Source organism: Salmo trutta, chromosome 1 (assembly GCF_901001165.1).
Source record: "Salmo trutta chromosome 1, fSalTru1.1, whole genome shotgun sequence".
In the NCBI taxonomy this organism is placed as follows: Eukaryota; Metazoa; Chordata; class Actinopteri; order Salmoniformes; family Salmonidae; genus Salmo; species Salmo trutta.
The window spans coordinates 18,435,837-18,452,427 of NC_042957.1; the positions used below are offsets into that span (position 1 = coordinate 18,435,837).

The 16,591-nt window shown below is 40.5% G+C and overlaps 1 protein-coding gene across 1 annotated transcript in view; it reads left to right on the plus strand.

Moving 5' to 3' along the window:
* The first annotated feature begins 792 nt into the window (after positions 1–792).
* Positions 793–16,591, plus strand: part of LOC115205325 (fibronectin type III domain-containing protein 1) — a 93,956-nt gene continuing 78,157 nt past the window's right edge. Inside the window, exon 1 of the mRNA XM_029771582.1 lies at positions 793–916. Within this exon, the coding sequence (XP_029627442.1) occupies positions 853–916 (64 nt within the window). The 5' untranslated portion in view covers positions 793–852. The remainder of the gene's footprint in view (positions 917–16,591) is intronic.

Below are 16,591 nucleotides of genomic sequence, written 5' to 3' on the forward strand. Positions count from 1 at the left end.
CTGTCACATGCACAGCTTTTTTTCTCTCCAAAAAAAACCCCAGGTTGACTGTGAGAATTTGGATATAACAAAACACAACATACTTTTAAGAGTGAGGCGTTTTTCTCTTTCTGACAAATTGTAGGATACAGCTTAGAAAAACAATTAAGCCTTAACTTCCCCAAAGACTCTACCCCTGGAATTATGCAAATACGGGATACGTCCCACCCATAAAGACAGATGGAGGACTCATCTTTATAAATCTGTGCTATTATAGCATCTGTGACAACATGGGCAGCGAAGCTACATTCGTTAGGAATCCCCACCCAGTTGACTACCTATAAATGGCAGAAGCATGGTGGAACCCCTCAATGGCACTGCCCATGCTAAAACCACCTTTTTTTTTACTAGGCAAGTCAGTTAAGAACAAATTCTTATTTTCAATGACAGCCTAGGAACAGCGGGTTAACTGCCTTGTTCAGGGGCAGAACGACAGATTTTTACCTTGTCAGCTTGGGGATTCGATCTTGCAACCTTTCGGTTACTAGTCCAACACTCTAACCACTAGGCTACCTGCCGCCCCTTTTGGCTGCTAGAGTCCTCTATCATTCTCTATGGTCCCACCTGCTGTGATCCATCTTTGAATCTGGTGCGCAATTGACTGTGGATCCCATCCCTCCATCCCGGTGCAACTCTCGGCCAGTCCCGCTTTTCCCCGGAAGAGGGAGACAGACTACGGGGGAACAGAAAGCCAACAGTCTGTCTGTCCCCCTCTCCCAGCCCATGGCAGTCCTCTCTCTCCATGTACTAGTTCTCTCTCTCTCCTCTCTACCTCTGTTGTGCTGCACCGTAGGACTAGCGCACTATCTCACTATGGCATCCACCGCAGCACGGACTCTCTTAGTGCTTTTTGTTACCTTCTGTGCTTCGAGTCAAGGTAAAATCACCCATTTTATTTTTATTGTCAGAACAGACGCATGCATGGTTTCAATTGTTTCTCACTGAGTGAAGTGGCACTTTATTGATATATTTCATGGCTGGGATTGGTGGAGTTGGGCTATAGCCCAATCAATAATCAATTGGTTATTTGATTACCCCCTTACTTTGGTATATCCAGTTCCCAAGTGTTTTTGTTGATTTGTTTTATATCATAGACTACGTCAAGACACCAATAGCTTCTTATTGAGCTGCTACCAAATGTTACATTAATTATAATGACCACATTCCATTGCAGGAGAAAGTGATTTCAATTGTGATTTTCTTTCTTTTGGATTACTTTGATGAAAACACATGCTATTGTTCTGGTGTGTGTGTGTGTGTGTGTGTGTGTGTGTGTGTGTGTGTGTGTGTGTGTGTGTGTGTGTGTGTGTGTGTGTGTGTGTGTGCGTGTGTGTGTGTGTGTGTGTGAGAGAGAGAGAATAATTTTAACAAATCTTCTGGTTTGTGTTTCATAAACAAACTATACAAAAGATTAGGGAAAATATGTTATTTTGTGCACTAATTCTGAAAACAAAAATGTGTAACAGCTTGCAGATGGGAAAAAAACATACCAGTCGAAGTGAACAATAATGATGAATTTGGACCTTGAAACTGTCTTTCATCGTTTCTGGTCTGGAAGGAAAATGTGATGTTGTCTTGTGAGCGCAGCAGTCATGGAATATATTCTTACCTCATAGGCACACACAGAAGTAGCTTTGCTCTATAATAAAAATAAGATGACAAATATTCGATCATGATTAAAATCAATCACAACCAACCAAAAATATGAAGAAAAAAAGGCTTTGATTTCTAAAGGGAAGCTACGGTGCCAAAACGGGGATCCAACTTGGCACCGGTAGCAGCTCCATGATGGCCCGGCTTTCAACTCTGACAATACCACAGAGAGAGGGGGAAGGAGGAGGTGGTTGACTTTCTCATTAAGTTTCTGTCCATTTTGCTCCTGCTGCATCTAGGTGTCACTAGCATCCACTTATTATCGCGTCCACTGGTCTTGTTGCGCACTGTGAAACCCAGCTTCTATGCGTTAGAGCTTTCTCCCCAAACACCCCTCTTACTGCCGCTGAGCTTAAAGCAGAACAGGTGTTGCTCAGGTTCTTTTGTTACGAGGGGATAGGAGAATAGGTCAACACACAGGGTGCGTTCGTAAATTCACTCTGGTTATCTACTCCGATTTCTGACTCTCGTCAGAGTGTGCCAGAGTGCAGAATAACTGATGATTTTACGAACAATCAACACCCTTTGAATATGATCCGTGTCAGTAAACGTTGGCAAAAAAACTTTATTAAATTGTTACCAGCAACACATTTACAGTCACTAGATAACAGGAAAACAGCCTAACCAGCTCTGCTAGGGTGAGTAAAATGGTCAGAGTGAGGTGTTCTCTCATTTGTGTCTGGAAGTAGCTAGCAAGCTAGCCAACGTTAGCCAGTTAGCTTGGGTGCTTAACTGCCATTGTGAGGTCAGAATGCTTGGATCAACCCTACTCCTCAGCCAGAGCGTCCAGTGTGCGTGCGCTCTGAACGCAAGGGGTGCGAAATGTGACAACGCTCTGAATTGACGAACGCCCAGAGAGCACTCTGAGGGCATTCTGGCACTCCAGAGTGAATTTACGAACACAGCCATATTTGTGCACATAGTATTAGGAATTAGAGTACTAATACTAATATTTTTGAAGGATCTCTATGGTTGTACTGCTTACTCACTGAGATGATGAACATCAGGGTGGACAGAGGCATGGAATATCCATCTCAAGAGACCAAACATCCCTTGAGCACACCCCCTAACAATTACTCTAGTCATTAGAAGGGCTATTCAATTTGACAGATAAGTGGAAAATATGCTAACAATATGTGAGACACATTTTAAGCAAAATCATTTAGCAGACTGAAAGATTATCCAGCATTTTGAACTTTTAGACAGGAAGTTCCCCCTGGGCAGGTTGGGGGAGACAGATGCAGGTTACAGTTTACTGCTTCACTGGGTTCTCATCATCATATTAGCCCAGTGAAGTGTAAAATGGAGATAGCACCTTTAAGAGGCAGACAGAGAGCACAGATGTTTTAGACGCTCCTACAGAGCAGGGTTTGTGAAATCGATTTGGAGCCACACTCACACTTGCTGTGAGAGGACCTGCTTCCCACCAGAGAAAAGAAATGGTCTGAGTGAAGAAAATACAAAAGGCTTGAGTTTTTGAGAAGAGCATCTGGCTAATCTCTGTTGAGCTGATTTAGCTGCCAGCCTGCCACGTTATAATAACCCTTTCTTCTCCCTTGCCACTTTCCCCTATCGCCTCTCTCCATCTCTACATATATTTTCATATCTTTCCATCTCTCTTTAAATTCTTCTCTCTCTCTGTCTTACTTTCTTATTTCCAATTCCCATCTTTACTCTCTCAGACAGTTCATGCTCAGTGATTGAGGTCATCATTCTGAGTCTACAAACATAGTTGCTGTTTGTTGTGACTTTGTCCTTTTCTTGTCCACTGCTCCTCCCAATAAATAAATTACATAAAATCAACTACCTCCATCAAAACATGCAACTAGTTATCTAATGAAAAGTTATTTATATCAATTGTTACACAAAGGCCCAATAAATACTAACTACAGCTATCAATATACCCTAACCTGGTTAACAGTATTTTATACACTATATATACAAAAGTATGTGGACACCCGTTCAAATTAGTGGATTTGGCTATTACAGCCACAGGTGTATAAAATCTAGCACACAGTCATGCAGTCTCCAAAGACAAACATTGGCAAACAGTGACTTTCAACATGGCAACATCATAGGATGTCACCTTTCCAACAAGTCAGTTCATAAAATGTCTGCCCTGGTAGAGCTGCCCCAGTCAACTGTAAGCACTGTTATTGTGAAGTAGAAACGTCTAGGAGCAACAACGGAAGTGGTAGGCCACACAAGCTCACAGACCATCTGTCAGTCAGACGAACAAATCTGGGTTTGGCGGATGCCAGGAGAATGCTACCTTCCCCAATGCATAGTGCCAACTGTAAAGTTTGGTGGAGGAGGAATAATGGTCTGGGACTGTTTTTCACGGTTCGGGTTAGGCTCCTTAGTTCCAGTGAAGGGAAATGTTAACACTACAGCATATAATGAAATTCTAGACAATTCTGTGCTTCCAACTTTGTTGCAACAGTTTGGGGAAGGCCCTTTCCTGTTTCAGCATGACAATGCCCCCATGCACAAAGCGATGTCCATACAGAAATGATTTGTCGAGATCGGTGTGGAAGAACTGCACAGAGCCCTGACCTCAACCCCATCAAAAACCGTTGGGATGAATTGGAACACTGACTGCGAGCCAGGCCAAATCACCCAACATCAGTGCCCAACCTCACTAATGCTCTTGTGGCTGAATGGAAGAAATTCCCCGCAGCAATGTTCAAATATCTAGTGGAAAGCCTTCCCAGAGGAGTGAAGGCTGTTATAGCAGCAAAGGGAGGACCAACTCCATATTAATGTCCATGATTTTGGAATGAGATCTACGAGCAGGTGATGTTTGAATGAGATGTTCCTCTAGCAGGTGATTTAGAATGAGATGTTCCACTAGCAGGTGATTTTAGAATGAGATGTTCCACTAGCAGGTGATTTTAGAATGAGATGTTCCACTAGCAGGTGATTTTAGAATGAGATGTTCCACTAGCAGGTGATTTTAGAATGAGATGTTCTACTAGCAGGTGATTTAAGAATGAGATGTTCCACTAGCAGGTGATTTTAGAATGTGATGTTCCACTAGCAGGTGGTTTTACAATGAGATGTTCCACTAGCAGGTGATTTTAGAATGAGATGTTCCACTAGCAGGTGATTTTAGAATGAGATGTTTTACGAGCAGGTGATGTTAGAATGAGTGTAACGGGCGTCATAAGGATTCGACCAAGGCGCAGCGGGTTGAGTGCTCATTTTAACTTTTATTGAACACTTAATAACAAAAACAAGAAAACGAATAAACGCACAGTATTGCAGGCTAAACACAGCTATGTAAAAACAACTTCCCACAAAAGACAGGTGAAAAAAGGGCTACCTAAGTATGACTCCCAATCAGCAACAACGATGTACAGCTGTTCCTGATTGAGAGCCATACCAGGCCAACAAAGAAATACACAACATAGAAAAACCATAGAAATACAAAACATAGAACAATACCCAAAAACCCGACAACACAAAACAAACACACCCCTGCCACGCCCTGACCAAACTACAATAACAAATAACCCCTTATACTGGTCAGGACGTGACAATGAGATGTTCTACTAGCAGGTGATTTTAGAATGAGATTTTCCACTAGTAGGTGATTTTAGAATGAGATGTTCCACTAGCAGGTGATTTTAGAATGAGATTTTCCACTAGTAGGTGATTTTAGAATGAGATGTTCCACTAGCAGGTGATTTTAGAATGAGATGTTCCACTAGCAGGTGATTTTAGAATGAGATGTTCCACTAGCAGGTGATTTTAGAATGAGATGTTCCACTAGCAGGTGATTTTAGAATGAGATGTTCTACGAGCAGGTGATTTTAGAATGAGATGTTCTACGAGCAGGTGATTTTAGAATGAGATGTTCCACTAGCAGGTGGTTTTAGAATGAGATGTTCCACTACCAGGTGATTTTAGAATGAGATGTTCTACGAGCAGGGGATTTTAGAATGAGATGTTCCACTACCAGGTGATTTTAGAATGAGATGTTTCACTAGCAGGTGATTTTAGAATGAGATGTTCTACTACCAGGTGGTTTTACAATGAGATGTTCCACTAGCAGGTGATTTTAGAATGAGATGTTCCACTAGCAGGTGATTTTAGAATGAGATGTTCCACTAGCTGGTGATTTTAGAATGAGATGTTCTACTAGCAGGTGGTTTTACAATGAGATGTTCCACTAGCTGGTGATTTTAGAATGAGATGTTCTACTAGCAGGTGGTTTTACAATGAGATGTTCCACTAGCAGGTGATTTTAGAATGAGATGTTCCACTAGCAGGTGATTTTAGAATGAGATGTTCTACTAGCAGGTGATTTTAGAATGAGATGTTCCACTAGCAGGTGATTTTAGAATGAGATGTTCTACTTGCAGGAGATTTTAGAATGAGATGTTCCACTAGCAGGTGATTTTAGAATGAGATGTTCCACTAGCAGGTGATTTTAGAATGAGATGTTCCACTAGCAGGTGATTTTAGAATGAGATGTTCCACTAGCAGGTGATTTTAGAATGAGATGTTCCACGAGCAGGTGATTTTAGAATGAGATGTTCTACGAGCAGGTGATTTTAGAATGAGATGTTCCACGAGCACGTGATTTTAGAATGAGATGTTCCACTAGCAGGTGATTTTAGAATGAGATGTTCCACTAGCAGGTGATTTTAGAATGAGATGTTCTACTAGCAGGTGGTTTTACAATGAGATGTTCCACTAGCAGGTGATTTTAGAATGAGATGTTCCACTAGCAGGTGATTTTAGAATGAGATGTTCCACTAGCAGGTGATTTTAGAATGAGATGTTCTACTAGCAGGTGATTTTAGAATGAGATGTTCCACTAGCAGGTGATTTTAGAATGAGATGTTCCACTAGCAGGTGATTTTAGAATGAGATGTTCCACTAGCAGGTGATTTTAGAATGAGATGTTCTACTTGCAGGAGATTTTAGAATGAGATGTTCCACTAGCAGGTGATTTTAGAATGAGATGTTCCACTAGCAGGTGATTTTAGAATGAGATGTTCCACTAGCAGGTGATTTTAGAATGAGATGTTCCACTAGCAGGTGATTTTAGAATGAGATGTTCCACGAGCAGGTGATTTTAGAATGAGATGTTCTACGAGCAGGTGATTTTAGAATGAGATGTTCCACGAGCACGTGATTTTAGAATGAGATGTTCTACGAGCAGGTGATTTTAGAATGAGATGTTCCACGAGCACGTGATTTTAGAATGAGATGTTCCACTAGCAGGTGATTTTAGAATGAGATGTTCCACTAGCAGGTGATTTTAGAATGAGATGTTCCACTAGCAGGTGATTTTAGAATGAGATGTTCCACTAGCAGGTGATTTTAGAATGAGATGTTCTACGAGCAGGTGATTTTAGAATGAGATGTTCCACTAGCAGGTGATTTTAGAATGAGATGTTCCACTAGCAGGTGATTTTAGAATGAGATGTTCCATTAGCAGGTGATTTTAGAATGAGATGTTCCACTAGCAGGTGATTTTAGAATGAGATGTTCCACTAGCAGGTGATTTTAGAATGAGATGTTCCACGAGCAGGTGATTTTAGAATGAGATGTTCCACTAGCAGGTGATTTTAGAATGAGATGTTCCACTAGCAGGTGATTTTAGAATGAGATGTTCTACTAGCAGGTGATTTTAGAATGAGATGTTCCACTAGCAGGTGATTTTAGAATGAGATGTTCTACTAGCAGGTGATTTTAGAATGAGATGTTCCACTAGCAGGTGATTTTAGAATGAGATGTTCTACTTGCAGGAGATTTTAGAATGAGATGTTCCACTAGCAGGTGATTTTAGAATGAGATGTTCCACTAGCAGGTGATTTTAGAATGAGATGTTCCACTAGCAGGTGATTTTAGAATGAGATGTTCCACTAGCAGGTGATTTTAGAATGAGATGTTCCACGAGCAGGTGATTTTAGAATGAGATGTTCTACGAGCAGGTGATTTTAGAATGAGATGTTCCACGAGCACGTGATTTTAGAATGAGATGTTCCACTAGCAGGTGATTTTAGAATGAGATGTTCCACTAGCAGGTGATTTTAGAATGAGATGTTCCACTAGCAGGTGATTTTAGAATGAGATGTTCCACTAGCAGGTGATTTTAGAATGAGATGTTCCACTAGCAGGTGATTTTAGAATGAGATGTTCTACGAGCATGTGATTTTAGAATGAGATGTTCCACTAGCAGGTGATTTTAGAATGAGATGTTCCACTAGCAGGTGATTTTAGAATGAGATGTTCCATTAGCAGGTGATTTTAGAATGAGATGTTCCACTAGCAGGTGATTTTAGAATGAGATGTTCCACTAGCAGGTGATTTTAGAATGAGATGTTCCACGAGCAGGTGATTTTAGAATGAGATGTTCCACTAGCAGGTGATTTTAGAATGAGATGTTCCACTAGCAGGTGATTTTAGAATGAGATGTTCCACTAGCAGGTGATTTTAGAATGAGATGTTCTACTAGCAGGTGATTTTCGAATGAGATGTTCCACTAGCAGGTGATTTTAGAATGAGATGTTCTACGAGCAGGTGATTTTAGAATGAGATGTTCCACTAGCAGGTGATTTTAGAATGAGATGTTCCACGAGCTGGTGATTTTAGAATGAGATATTCCACTAGCAGGTGATTTTAGAATGAGATGTTCCACTAGCAGGTGATTTTAGAATGAGATGTTCTACTAGCAGGTGATTTAGAATGAGATGTTCCACTAGCAGGTGATTTTAGAATGAGATGTTCCACTAGCAGGTGATTTTAGAATGAGATGTTCTACTTGCAGGAGATTTTAGAATGAGATGTTCCACTAGCAGGTGATTTTAGAATGAGATGTTCCACTAGCAGGTGATTTTAGAATGAGATGTTCCACTAGCAGGTGATTTTAGAATGAGATGTTCCACTAGCAGGTGATTTTAGAATGAGATGTTCCACTAGCAGGTGATTTTAGAATGAGATGTTCCACGAGCAGGTGATTTTAGAATGAGATGTTCCACTAGCAGGTGATTTTAGAATGAGATGTTCCACTAGCAGGTGATTTTAGAATGAGATCTTCCACTAGCAGGTGATTTTAGAATGAGATGTTCCACTAGCAGGTGATTTTAGAATGAGATGTTCCACTAGCAGGTGATTTTAGAATGAGATGTTCCACGAGCACGTGATTTTAGAATGAGATGTTCCACTAGCAGGTGATTTTAGAATGAGATGTTCCACTAGCAGGTGATTTTAGAATGAGATGTTCCACTAGTAGGTGATTTTAGAATGAGATGTTCCACTAGCAGGTGATTTTAGAATGAGATGTTCCACTAGCAGGTGTCCACATACTTCTGGTCATGTAGTGTATGTCTGGACCATTTGTTGAGTCTATAATTATAGTACGCAACATAAAAGGCAAGTAAACATATTATCACAGCATGGGCTCTATTATTTCTTCCTAAAATGATTTTTCCAAAGATGACCAATGCAGAAAGAATGTCACGCAAGAGCATGAGTATCCAGAAACAAAAGGCATATTTGTCCTTTTTCCATTTTAACTGAGAGCTGAACTATATTCCTCTATGGGCCCCTCTAACTCTCGTTTGTCTTTTCCCTCGGCCTCTGACTTGGTCCATTCTTCAAACAGCAACTCAGATGTGATCTCTTTATGCATGAATAAGGACTGATTGGTGATTGAACAATTGCGCAAAGAAGTGTTGCACACATGCAGAAGAGGTTCACATTAATGGGAGTAATTATATTAGCTGAGAGGTTCACATTAATGGGAGTAATTATATTAGCTGAGAGGTTCACATTAATGGGAGTAATTATATTAGCTGTGACCAAATGTTTTCATTTTGTTTGTCATGACTGTTTTGCAAAAATGTGCTTAGCATTTGCATTGTGTGTGAAAGCAATGAGAAATGACTTACAGTTTTGCAAAAAAAGAATACTGTTGTGCTCATTAGGTTATGATGGAGATCAAGTGGACCCCAGTTTCATTAAAAGTGTCTTGGAAAAACTGAAATACATAGAGCACTTAGTAAAAGCACAAAAGCCTACAATCCCCAAAAGCCTACAATCCCCAAAAGCCTATAAGCCTACAATCCCCAAAAGCCTATAAGTCTACAATCCCCAAAAGTCTACAATCCCCAAAAGTCTACAATCCCCAAAAGTCTACAATCCCCAAAAGTCTACAATCCCCAAAAGGTGGAAACACACAGACAGAGAGAGACAGCGAGAGACAGAGAGAGAAAGAAAGAGAGAGAGAGAGAGAGAGACAGCGAAAGACAGAGAGAGAAAGAAAGAGAGAGAGAGAGAGAGAGAGAGAGAGAGAGTGAGAAAAAAAATACAGAGAGACAGATGAAAGAAAAGTGAGAGAGATAGAGGCAGAAGAGTAAAAGAGAGAATCAAGCCACAGGAAATTTCACCAAGAGGAATTCTCAGGGAGAGCTTGATTAGCAGATCTCAGATTGAACTTTGGTCTTGAACTGTAACACAGGAGAAATACCAGGTAGAGAGAAACATGTATTGAGACAGACGGACAGACAGGGAAATTAAAGCATGTGGCTAATATTTTCCAGCGTGTTATGTGCGAGTGTTTGATCACATGACGTGGAGCTGACCAAGTGTGTAGAGAGACTGTTTATAGTGTGTGTAGAGAGAGTGTGTATAGCGTGTGTGTATAGAATGTGTGTATAGAGTGTGTGCAGAGAGAGTGTGTATACAGAGAGTGTGTGTAGAGAGAGTGTGTATAGAGTGTGTTTATGGGGTGTGTGTAGAGACATTGTGTGTGTAGAGTGTGTGTAGAGAGAGTGTGTATAGAGTGTGTTTATGGTGTGTGTGTAGAGTGAGTGTGTGTGTAGAGTGTAGGTAGAGAGTGTGTGTAGAGAGAGTGTGTGTAGAGTGTGTGCAGAGAGAGTGTGTGTGTAGAGAGTGTGTAGAGAGTGTGTAAATAGTGTGTGTGGAGAATATGTGTACAGATATTGTGTGTAATGAGAGTGTGTGTGTGTAGAGAGTGTGTGTGTAGAGAGTGTGTGTAGAGAGAGTGTGTGTAGAGAGTGTGTGTGTGTGTAGAGTGTGTGTAGAGAGAATGTGTGTGTAGAGAGAGTGTGTGTGTGTGTAGAGAGAGTGTGTGTGTGGAGAGAGTGTGTGTAGAGAGAGTGTGTGTAGAGAGAGTGTGTGTAGAGAGAGTGGTTGTTGATAGAGTGGTTGTTGAGAGAGTGTGTAGAGAGAGTGTGTAGAGAGTGTATGTGTATAGAGAGTGTGTAGAAAGTGTGTGTATAGAGAGTGTGTGTTGATAGTGTGTGTATAGAGAGACTGTATTTGTAGAGAGTGTGTTTATAGGGTGTGTAGAGAGTGTGTGTAGAGAGAGTGTGTAGAGAGAGTGTGTGAGGAGAGTGTGTAGAGAGAGTGTGTGTGGAGTGTGTGTTTATACTGTGTGTAGAGAGAGTGTGTGTAGAGAGAGTGTGTATAGAGTGTGTGTGTAGAGAGAGTGTGTGTGTAGAGAGAATGTGTTTAGAGAGAGTGTGTGTAGAGACAGTGTGTTTATAAAGTGTGTGTATAGAGAGTGTGTAGAGAGAGTGTGTAGAGAGTGTGTGTGTGTAGAGAGAGTGTGTGTAGAGACAGTGTGTTTATAAAGTGTATGTATAGAGAGTGTGTAGAGAGAGTGTGTGTATAGAGAGAGTGTGTGTATAGAGAGAGTGTGTAGAGAGAGTGTGTGTGTAGAGAGAGTGTGTAGAGAGAGTGTGTATGTAGAGAGAGTGTGTGTAGAGAGAGTGTGTAGAGAGAGTGTGTTTGTAGAGAGTGTGTGTAGAGAGAGTGTGTGTGTAGAGAGTGTGTTTATAGTGTGTGTGTGTGTGGAGAGAGAGGGTGTGTAGAGAGAGTGTGTGTGTAGAGAGTGTTTGTGTAGAGAGAGTGTAGAGAGAGTGAGTGTAGAGAGAGTGTTTGTGTAGAGAGTGTGTGTGTAGAGAGAGTATGTTTGTAGAGAGTGTGTGTGTGTAGAGAGAGATTGTGTGTATCGAGTGTGTGTAGAGAGAGTGTGTGTGTGTGTAGAGAAAGTGTGTGTATCGAGATTGTGTGTAGAGAGTGTGTAGAGAGAGTGTGTGTATCGAGTGTGTGTAGAGAGAGTGTGTGTGTGTGTAGAGAGTGTGTAGAGAGAGTGTGTGTATCGAGTGTGTGTAGAGAGAGTGTGTGTGTGTGTAGAGCGTGTGTGTAGAGAGAGTGTGTTGAGAGTGTGTGTGTGTAGAGAGAGTGTGTGTGTAGAGAGAGTGTGTGTGTGTAGAGAGTGTGTGTATCAAGATTGTGTGTAGAGAGCATGTGTGTAGAGAGTGTGTGGAGAGAGTGTGTGTATCGAGTGTGTGTAGAGAGAGTGTGTGTGTGTAGAGAGTGTGTGTGTAGAGAGTGTGTGTGTAGAGAGTGTGTGTATCGAGTGTGTGTAGAGAATGTGTGTATCGAGTGTGTGTAGAGAGAGTGTGTGTGTAGAGAGAGTGTGTGTAGAGAGAGAGTGTGTGTGGAGTGTGTGTAGAGAGAGTGTGTAGAGGGTGTGTGTGTGTGTGTGTGTGTGTGTGTGTGTGTGTGTGTGTGTGTGTGTGTGTGTGTGTGTGTGTAGAGAGAGAGTGTGCAGAGAGTGTGTGTATGGAGTGTGTGTAGGGAGAGTGTGTATGGAGTGTGTATAGAGATTGTGTGTGTAGAGATTGTGTAGAGAGTGTGTGTAGAGAGTGTGTGTAGAGAGAGTGTTGAGAGAGAGTGTGTAGAGAGAGTGTGTGTAGAGAGATTGTACAGAGAGATTGTATAGAGAGAGTGTGAAGAGAGAGTGTGTCAGTGTAGAGAGAGTGTGTCAGTGTAGAGAGAGTGTATTTGTATAGAGAAAAAGTCTGAATTAAATCACAGGATTAGCTGGTTAGTAGTGGATCAATCTGATCAGACAAGCCCTGATACAGCAGCAGGCAGCATTGTGGTGTATCCTAATCCTACCCTGTGCTGGTTACAAAGAACCATGACAAAGATATTTATAACTAACCCAAGATAGTTCTTCTGTGTCGTTTACAGTTGGAGCAAATGAAGCATAGTGGGCAGAACAAGCAAGGAGGTGGGCAAAGCCAAAAACGAGCTCACAAGATCCTATTGGCACGTTGTAGCATGTATTTGCATATTTCCGTTAAGGAAAGACTCCTCTGTGAAGTGCACGTGTGCTCAAACTCAATTTGACCTTGCACTCCTTCTAAACAACGTCATTTTTTTAACCTTTGGCAAAGCGTCAACTCTATAAAACTTTGTGCACTGTGTTCGTAACAGAATCTAGTTTTGGGAACAGAAAATGCATTGAGTTTAGATGTTTCATCAATGAGATAATTAGCATAATGTCAGCCCAGTTTCCATCCTCTCCCACTACCCCTGACTGGACTTCCTCTCAGTACCACATGTTTTCCTATATATGACATTTTCCTGAGTCAGACAAGTTGTTTTCAGACACGTGTGAAGTTCCACATGTACTTTTTCAAGTGTTTTTCCCTCATGTGAAAACGAAAGCCCCACATTTGGTCTCCTACCCAGGGACCAACCCTGCTTAGCTTCAGAGGCAAACCAACAGTGTGATGCAGGATGCTATCTTTCTGGAATAAATGTGCCAAAACTAGCAATGGAAAAAAAGCCAGTGAATGCAAAGTCCAGGGTAACGTAACCAGAGATAGCAGGAAAGAGAGAGGCGTTTTATTTTGGCATAAAAAAGTTTTTACTGATATTTTTTGTCGTTGCATCCATTGACAATTAATTTGCATTTAAAAATGATTTCCTTGCAATATTTTGTTTTGCTATCAATATTTTGGGGTTTATGTTTTGCTATCAATATTTTGGGGTTTATGTTTTGCTATCAAGACTTTGGAGTTTATGTTTTGCTATCAAGACTTTGGGGTTTATGTTTGCTATCAATACTTTGGAGTTTATGTTTTGCTATCAATACTTTGGGGTTTATGTTTCGCTTTCAATATCATTCTTTTGCAGTATTAACAATGTTGTTCTGAACTTCAGAGGTTTTGCTTGATATTAATGGTACAGAAATAACTCACCTCTTAGAGGACTGCACCATATAATAACACTATGCCTCTATTAAAGTAACTCACTAGAGGACTGCACCATATAATAACACTATGACTCTATTAAAGTAACTCACTAGATGACTGCACCATATAATAACACTATGACTCTATTAAAGTAACTCACTAGAGGACTGCACCATATAATAACACTATGCCTCTATTAAAGTAACTCACTAGAGGACTGCACCATATAATAACACTTTGCCTCTATTAAAGTAACTCACTAGAGGACTGCACCATATAATAACACTATGACTCTATTAAAGTAACTCACTAGATGACTGCACCATATAATAACACTATGACTCTATTAAAGTAACTCACTAGAGGACTGCACCATATAATAACACTATGCCTCTATTAAAGTAACTCACTAGAGGACTGCACCATATAATAACACTATGACTCTATTAAAGTAACTCACTAGAGGACTGCACTATATAATAACACTATGACTATTAATTGAGGGAGCCGATCTCTTCCTACGTAATACTGCCTCTTATTGGAACAATGTGTCTGTGTTTGATGTGGCTCCAGAGTTAAGTCATATACTTTACGTTTCAAACAGCTGATAAGGCTACTCACGCCATCCTCAACCTGAATTAATGAAGGGATAATGAAGCGGTAGAGTGTTATGTTTCTGTTTTGAGACATTGTCTAGCGTTCACACACACACGCTCTCTCTCTCTCTCTGTCTGTCTCTCTCTCTCTCTCTCTCTCTCTCTCTCTTTCTCTCTCTCTCTCTCTCTAACGCACACACATATGCAGTCTCCAGTTAAGGTGTGTATGAAAGATTAGGTTCTGTGTCCCCGAGCTAGGTGCCAGAGCAGTTGTATCATACAGTAAGCAGGCATCGTGACGAGAAGGGCTTTCAGCACAAAGTAAATGGTGGGGATTCTTTAGACAGCTCAAGAAATATTTACTGTATCAATGATTCCTGTGCATCCATTTGACTGTGTGTAATAAATGGATTTTAGCAACATAGAAGATAAGAATCTACTGGAGTTGCATTATCCGTGCAAACAACAGCAGTCTGTTTCAACAACAGCAGTCTGTTTTAACAACAGCAGTCTGTTTTAACAACAGCAGTCTGTTTTAACAACAACAGCATGTTTCAACAACAGCAGTCTGTTTAAACAACAGCAGTCTGTTTCAATAACAGCAGTCTGTTTCAACAACAGCAGTCTGTTTAAACAACAGCAGTCTGTTTCAACAACAGCAGTCTGTTTTAACAACAGCAGTCTGTTTTAACAACAGCAGTCTGTTTTAACAACAGCAGTCTGTTTAAAGAACAACAGCAGTCTGTTTTAACAACAACAACAGTCTGTTTCAACAACAGCAGTCTGTTTCAACAACAACAGTCTGTTTTAACAACAGCAGTCTGTTTTAACAACAGCAGTCTGTTTAAAGAGCAGCAGTCTGTTTTAACAACAGCAGTCTGTTTTAACAACAACAGCAGTCTGTTTTAACAACAACAGCAGTCTGTTTTAACAACAACAGCAGTCTGTTTTAACAACAACAGCAGTCTGTTTTAACAACAAGTCTGTTTTAACAACAACAGCAGTCTGTTTTAACAACAACAGCAGTCTGTTTTAACAACAACAGCAGTCTGTTTTAACAACAACAGCAGTCTGTTTCAACAACAGCGGTCTGTTTAAACAACAGCAGTCTGTTTAAACAACAGCAGTCTGTTTTAACAACAACAGCAGTCTGTTTTAACAACAGCAGTCTGTTTTAACAACAGCAGTCTGTTTAAAGAACAGCAGTCTGTTTTAACAACAACAGTCTGTTTTAACAACAGCAGTCTGTTTCAACAGCAGTCTGTTTTAACAACAGCAGTCTGTTTAAACAACAGAAGTCTGTTTTAACAACAGCAGTCTGTTTTAACAACAGCAGTCTGTTTCAACAACAGCAGTCTGTTTCAACAACAACAGTCTGTTTTAACAACAACAGCAGTCTGTTTTAACAACAACAGCAGTCTGTTTTAACAACAACAGTCTGTTTTAACAACAGCAGTCTGTTTTAACAACAGCAGTCTGTTTAAACAACAGCAGTCGGTTTTAACAACAGCAGTCTATTTTAACAACAACAGTCTGTTTCAACAACAGCAGTCTGTTTTAACAACAGCAGTCTGTTTTAACAACAGCAGTCTGTTTTAACAACAACAGCAGTCTGTTTAAACAACAGCAGTCTGTTTCAACAACAGCAGTCTTTTTCAACAACAGCAGTCTGTTTAAACAACAGCAGTCTGTTTTAACAACAGCAGTCTGTTTTAACAACAGCAGTCTGTTTTAACAACAACAGCAGTCTGTTTAAACAACAGCAGTCTGTTTCAACAACAGCAGTCTTTTTCAACAACAGCAGTCTGTTTAAACAACAGCAGTCTTTTTTAACAACAGCAGTCTGTTTTAACAACAACAGCAGTCTGTTTAAACAACAGCAGTCTGTTTCAACAACAGCAGTCTTTTTCAACAACAGCAGTCTGTTTAAACAACAGCAGTCTGTTTCAACAACAACAGTTTGTTTTAACAACAACAGCAGTCTGTTTAAACAACAACAGCAGTCTGTTTCAACAACAGCAGTCTGTTTTAACAACAACAGCAGTCTGTTTAAACAACAGCAGTCTGTTTTAACAACAGCAGTCTGTTTCAACAACAACAGTCTGTTTCAACAACAGCAGTCTGTTTCAACAACAGCAGTCTGTTTCAACAACAACAGTCTGTTTTAACAACAACAGCAGTCTGTTTCAACAACAACAGCAGTCTGTTTCAACAACAACAGCAGTCTGTTTAAACAACAACAGTCTGTTTTAACAACAACAGCAGTCT